The 6,535-nt window shown below is 35.7% G+C and overlaps 1 protein-coding gene across 1 annotated transcript; it reads left to right on the forward strand.

Annotated features, from left to right (window-relative positions):
* The first annotated feature begins 250 nt into the window (after nucleotides 1-250).
* Nucleotides 251-1,189, forward strand: LOC110121568 (olfactory receptor 2T12-like). Its single transcript, XM_020868773.2, has one exon. It carries the CDS (start codon nucleotides 251-253, stop codon nucleotides 1,187-1,189), a length of 939 nt encoding a protein of 312 aa, XP_020724432.2.
* The last annotated feature ends 5,346 nt before the right edge of the window (nucleotides 1,190-6,535 follow it).

Genomic DNA, 6,535 nt, shown 5'->3' on the forward strand with positions numbered 1-6,535 from the left:
TAGCTTGGTAAAGTTAAACTAAACACCCTAACAATACCAAAGTAATTATGTTTCCATCTACAGACTTAATTCTTCCAGTTCCTGTGCATAAAAATAGAAGTCCTATTATTTGGAAAGCAAAAGCTCTTTCCCAGATTAATCAAGGTCAAGAAAAATTATTTTTTGCTTCTGCTTCAATAAATATTGTTATGGTATGTATATATAATCCTCATCTATTTTTCTGTTTGCTGTGTCAGTCTTGTTTGAAATCATGGAAAACTGGAATACCACTTCAGATTTCATTCTCCTAGGACTCTTTAATCACACAGGAGCCCACCAATTTCTCTTTGTATTGGTTCTGATAACTGCCTTCACCTCTCTTGTGGGCAATGCCCTCATGTTTCTCCTGATTCTCCTGGACTGTGGGCTCCACAGGCCCATGTACTTCCTACTGAGCCAACTCTCCCTCATGGACATGATACTGGTTATCACCATTGTGCCTAAAATGGCTGCTGACTATTTGACCGGCAGGACGTTCATCTCCCCAGTTGGCTGTGGGTTTCAGATCTTCTTCTTCCTCACTTTGGAAGGGGGTGAGTGCTTCCTCTTAGCAGCCATGTCCTATGACCGCTATGTCGCTATTTGCCATCCACTGAGATACGCAGTCCTCATGAGCTGGCAATTATGCTTAAGAATGACTTTGGGATCGTGGCTCCTTGGCGCGGCTGATGGGCTCATGCAGGCTGCTGCTACCCTGAACTTCTCATTTTGCAGGACACATGAGATCGATCATTTCTTCTGTGAGGCCCCCTCTCTGGTGCGTTTGGCTTGTGCTGACACTTCTGTCTTTGAGTATGCTATGTATGTGTGCTGCGTGTTAATGCTCCTAGTCCCCATTTCCCTCATCTTGGTTTCCTATAGCCTCATCCTTGCCGCTGCTCTCCAGATGTGTTCTAACGAAGCCCGCAAGAAGGCTTTTGCCACTTGCTCCTCACATATTTCCGTGGTGGGACTCTTTTTTGGAGCAGCCATTTTTACCTACATGAGACCCAAATCCTTTAGGTCAGCTAACCATGATAAGATTGTGTCAGCATTTTATACTATCTTCACCCCTGTGCTAAACCCCCTCATCTATAGTCTGAGGAACAGTGAGGTCAAGGGAGCTCTGAGAAAGTGTATGGATCAGTGTGCTGCCTTAAGTCATGATTAGGATTATATTGATTTGCCCCAGAGTTCACGGCTATAAAAAGTGATTGTGTAAAATTTCTTTGAGAAAGATTATATAGTCATTATATCTCTGTGTGTTATTTCTATTTTACTTTGGAGTGTGTACAGATGTCCATATTTTGGTATCATTCATTAGGCTGTCATCAACAAATCAGACAGGATTTGTAAAAATCTGCTAATCAAAAATTCTTCTGAAATGTTTCCACACCACATTTCATGATAAATGCTTTTTCAAACAATGAGCAAAGTAGTCGAACAATATTGACATTTGTTGTTGTTTTTGAATTGAGGTATAATTTATAAACAGTTAGAATATTCATATCTGAAGGGTGTCTTTCAATAAGTTTCAGAAGCACATGTGCTGGTAACTTACATCCAGTAGCAAGAGACAAAATTTTCACAAGATCAAAAATGCCCCTTATGCCCTTTTCCAATGAAACTCCTCAACCCAAAGACAAACACTGGTCTGCTTTGTATCTCTGTTAGTTTAACCTAATCTAGTATCCCATAAAAGTGAAAACACAGTAGATATTTTTCTTTTATCTTATATCTTTCTCTCAACTTAGTATGTTTTTAAAGATTCCTATGCCATTTTATATCTATCAATAGTTTTTTTTTTTCCATTGCTAAGTAGTGGTTCCTTATATCACCATTTATTTATTCACTACTCTAATGATAGTCATCTGGGCTATTTTTACTCTGGAATGTTACTGTTCAAGTTGCTCTTAATCTTTTCTTTTTTTTTTTTGGTATGTTATCATATATATATATATATATATATATATATATATATTACTTTTTTGGTAGATGCATGAATTACTTTTTAGTAATCTGTTTTCAAAGTGGATGTTTGTCTTTAAACTCCCGCTAGCAAAGCACATGAATAACAGTTGCTCCAAATTGGTGGCAATTGCGTGTGTTACTAACCTTTTGTGTTTACTGTAATTAATGTTATTATTCATTTGAATTTGATTTTAATTTCCCTTATGTGAAACAATGCTGCATACTTTTATATTAGCTTATTGCCTATTTGTATCTCTTTCTTTGTGAATGATTCATTCAAATGTTGAAAATAAAAACAAAGATAGCTGCTTCTAAAGCAAAAACAGTCTAGTTGTTTACTGATAGACAACACATTATGTTCATAGGAATATTTGATTTTTTAAATAAAATTATATTGGCATACTTATTAAAAGTTTTCTCATATCTGTGTTTCCTTTGAATTTTTGAAGATTAACTATTTTCATTGATCTGGGTACATATATGCTGAATATCTTCCAGCTTCTCCATTGGACTGAGACTCTAGGCTTCGTTATTTTAATTATGTACTATAACAAAATATTTCAATTACTTTGGTGGAATCATATTATTGGAAATACAAATTTTTGCTAGTGTATAGTACTCTTTACCCAAAGAAGGAATATAAAAAAATAGATTATAATATATATGTTTTGCTGTTCAAGGTATTGTGTACAAAAATAATCATCATTAGTTAATCTATGAAAGAATTGAAAATTTTTATCTTAGTTAACCTAAGGATTATAACCTATGGGACAGACTCTCAGAGAGCTCTGAGAACTGTTCAGATCAGGTAAGGGAGAAGGTCAATATATATGTGATCTTTATGAAGGGATATATGCAATCAAACACATATCTTGGTAGATAGTTACTGCTATTTGCAAGGGACAGACATTTTCAATAAGGGTTTTAGTGCTTTTCTAATTATCAAAAAATTCAAGAAATTGAGTTCATAAAATGTTTTCTTGGAAAAAGAATTGTAACTATATGAAGGCCAACTCTAACAGTTTTCCCAGAGCACAAAGTCCCATATCCTGATCTTTACCCTGAACAGAGTTCAGGTTGTATTTTAGGTCAGCAACCTCAGTGGTTAATGACTTGATTCTCATAAAACTGGATGGTGAGAAAGAGTCTCTTTTTTATAATCCCTTCCCTCTCAGTATTACTTTTTACAGAATATGGGGAGGCATTTTATAACCAGTTTGTCTCACATTGCTAGGAATGCTCATTCTTAGGTCAGTCAAGATTTTGTTGCTAGGCCACTCAATGTGCTATTATTGCATTAGACCTTTTTAACAGTAGGCAAAATCTGCTGGACTGTTTAGCTTCCTCTTGTGTTATTGTGTCCAGAAAATGGTTCACTCTGTTGTTTATTCCTATATTTAGAGTTATAATACTATGATCATTGATCTTATACAGCTATATATTTGCCCAATTGTTTCAAGTTACCTAGTCATCATTATTTTATCAGAGGCACAGTCACACATTTGGTAATGCAAGAAACAATTATTTTATAATTTAGGCAGAATATAAGTGACAAAGCTAGTAACATTTATAAGGTTATCAGAAAGTATTCAAACTAAGAACTTCCATTAGATGTGGTCTTATATTTCCCCAGTCATATGTTCTACTGTTATCTGCACCAATAACTATCTTAAAGGGAAATAATGTTTTGGCATTCTATACAAAGTTCATCAAAGATATTATATCTGCATGCACAAGATGGATGATAGGTCATCCATACACATTACAGACTGGGAAAGAAATGTTATCATCTAAAAAGTTACATTGCTGGCATCAGAAGAAGAAAAACTGATCTTTATGTTTGAGCAGGTATTTCTGCCTTTGAGGAGGTTTGATTAATACATAATGCTGGAGGGTTGGGAGGAGATTCAAAAGGGCACAGAAAAATTTTATGTTCAAATTTTTCTTGTCTTGGCTTAAAATAGGAATCTTATGTTGTTAGTTTATCCCTTTTTTGTCTCCTGCTAAGTGAATACATACTTATAATAATTTTCAGCCAAGAAATTCGACAAATGTAAAGAGGCCTTTGGTTTTACAAAGAAAACAGTTATAGGTATCAATATATATTTGTTAATACATCTATATATTTGCAAATATGTAAGCATGCGCTTCACTTTCACTTTTCACTTTTATGCATTGGAGAAGGAAATTTCAACCCACTCCAGTGTTCTTGCCTGGAGAATCCCAGGGATGGGGTCGCACAGAGTCGGACACGACTGAAGTGACTTAGCAGCAGCAGCAGCAGCAGCAAGCATGCACTTTCCAAAACTAAAACAATTAAATATAAAGATAACTGTAATACAATCATTTAAAATAATTTCTTTAGAAATTCTTTGTTATTTTTTAAAGTTCCATTTTTGTTGACCCTGAATCCCAACTTTCACAACTTTTTCTTTTTTTGAATAACACTTTTGTACAAATTGTTTATCTCACATGAATTCAAAAGAAGTATGGTCTAAAGATGACAATATCAAGGAGAATGGCACAAAGCCAATTCTGCAGGTCCCTGGGGTCTTCAGGAAGTGGCACCCAGAGATTTAGAAGAAAGGCTAGTTGCTGAATTTAACTTAAACCTGAATACCATGTTTAAGAGTCTTTAATAAAATTCAGCCCTTTAATTGGATTTAAACCTTGCTTGTTTTGCTAAACACAGCCAAACTTTGATCAAAAGATAATTTCATAAAGTAATTTATTTCCAGGATCCCTTTAAGGTACAACATCACAAAATAACTATAATCACAACAGTAAAATTAAACATAACGTACCTTTTTATTCATGAATTACTTTGTGACTGCATTTTTCTTAACAGTCTGGCTTCATTTGCTTATTTTATTTTTTTTTTTCTTTTTTTTTCATTTGCTTATTTTAATTACTGTCATAACTTTATGAAGAAGTTTCAATGTTAGCTTTCATGTTTGAAAAATAGAGAGGTTTATTGGAGGGAAAATTCATGGTCTGCTTTTACACAGATCTGAACTCAGTTGTCTGATTTTAGAAAGTTTATACTCAAAGAAGGATCAGTTTTAGAAGTAGGACCATAGACAACACCTACTGGTTCACAATGCAGACACTTATGTGAAATAGCCATCCATTGTCCTTCATGAAAAAACAAGATATTGCTGAATGAAGTCCTTATGTGGTAAAACAGTTGAAGTTTGTGAGGAAACACTACTTTAGAAGATGAGTTCTGAGACAGGAGCATCAGGACTTGAACGTCTGGACAATCTGTAAAAATTTTGAACTGCTGCTTAATTTACGTGCACCCCATGAAGTACTTTGTTGGCTAAATAATAATTGTGACATGTTAATAAATAAAAGATGCTTAAATTTCCTCTGACATTTAAAGATGCTCAATAATGTTTGGTTGTCAAAATAATAATGTGTCATACAGGAATATTAGCTGAAAGTTTTTTTGATATATTTACATACATATTCCAGTTATTTGGTGATATTTAGTTAAATCATGAACCTATAAAAATCTATAATAGGTAGAATCACTTAGGTGAAATGAATCCATCATTTTAACCTGTCTCTCTGTAATGAACCATCTGTGGAATAATCAGTTTCATCTGTTGATGCGCAAACTCCCAGGAGACTTTCAGTGCAGTAGCAAGTGAGGCCTAGCAAGTGGCCTATCCTGGAGCTTTTGCCTATGTAAGGGACAGACTATACACAGAAACCTTAACAGACAGTGTATTCTTCAGCCTTTAAGAGTAGAAATAAACTATGCTCAGAAAAAAATGAATAATGGGAAAGATGTCAGAGAAGGCAGTCCCTCCCCCCTTTTTAAATGTTTAATCTCACTTTATACAAGCAATGCTGACATAGACTAATCCCTCATCCCGATGACACAAGGGTCTTCTGCTGTACCTGGAGGAAAGCCTGGTCTGTCTCAGTGCCCCTACTTTCTTCCTCAGAAACTATTTAATCATGCTACCTTTAATTCCTTTTCTGGCTGTCCCATGGAAACACAGTTTTCTGTGTTGGCTTAGCAAAAAGTGGTTGCTTTCTATCCCAGAAGCCACAAGAAGCAATACTACAAGTTAGAGGTCACCTCTACTTCTCCTTGTTTCTCTCAAACCATGTGTACCCCATGTCTCTGCAGACCCTTGACTACATTGAAGCAAATGCCTGGAATGAGGCATCACCCCTTGTCTCTCATTCACTCTGGAAGAAGTGGTGGGGAGGCACACACTTGAATGAGGTAAGAAAAGACCAGGCACCGCTGAGGAGAGTGACCTGTAGTCTGTGAGGCACCACTCAGGCTAATGTGTTAGTGTAAAAAGACTCAGCAAGAATGTCCTATTCTGGGTCGTAGGAGCCTGGTAAAGGAATGACGTGGGACGTGGCTCTTGAGGAGACTTCAGGGACCAGGTTAAGAAGGAACACATAGATCGTGTTCAACGTGCAGAGAGTACAATTAAGCACAAACATTTAAAGAGTAGAGCAAACATGCTATATTGACAGACATGCCTGCTTCTGAATAAGAAGGAAAATTAAGGAAGAG

Source organism: Odocoileus virginianus, chromosome 3 (assembly GCF_023699985.2).
Source record: "Odocoileus virginianus isolate 20LAN1187 ecotype Illinois chromosome 3, Ovbor_1.2, whole genome shotgun sequence".
Taxonomy (NCBI): Eukaryota; Metazoa; Chordata; class Mammalia; order Artiodactyla; family Cervidae; genus Odocoileus; species Odocoileus virginianus.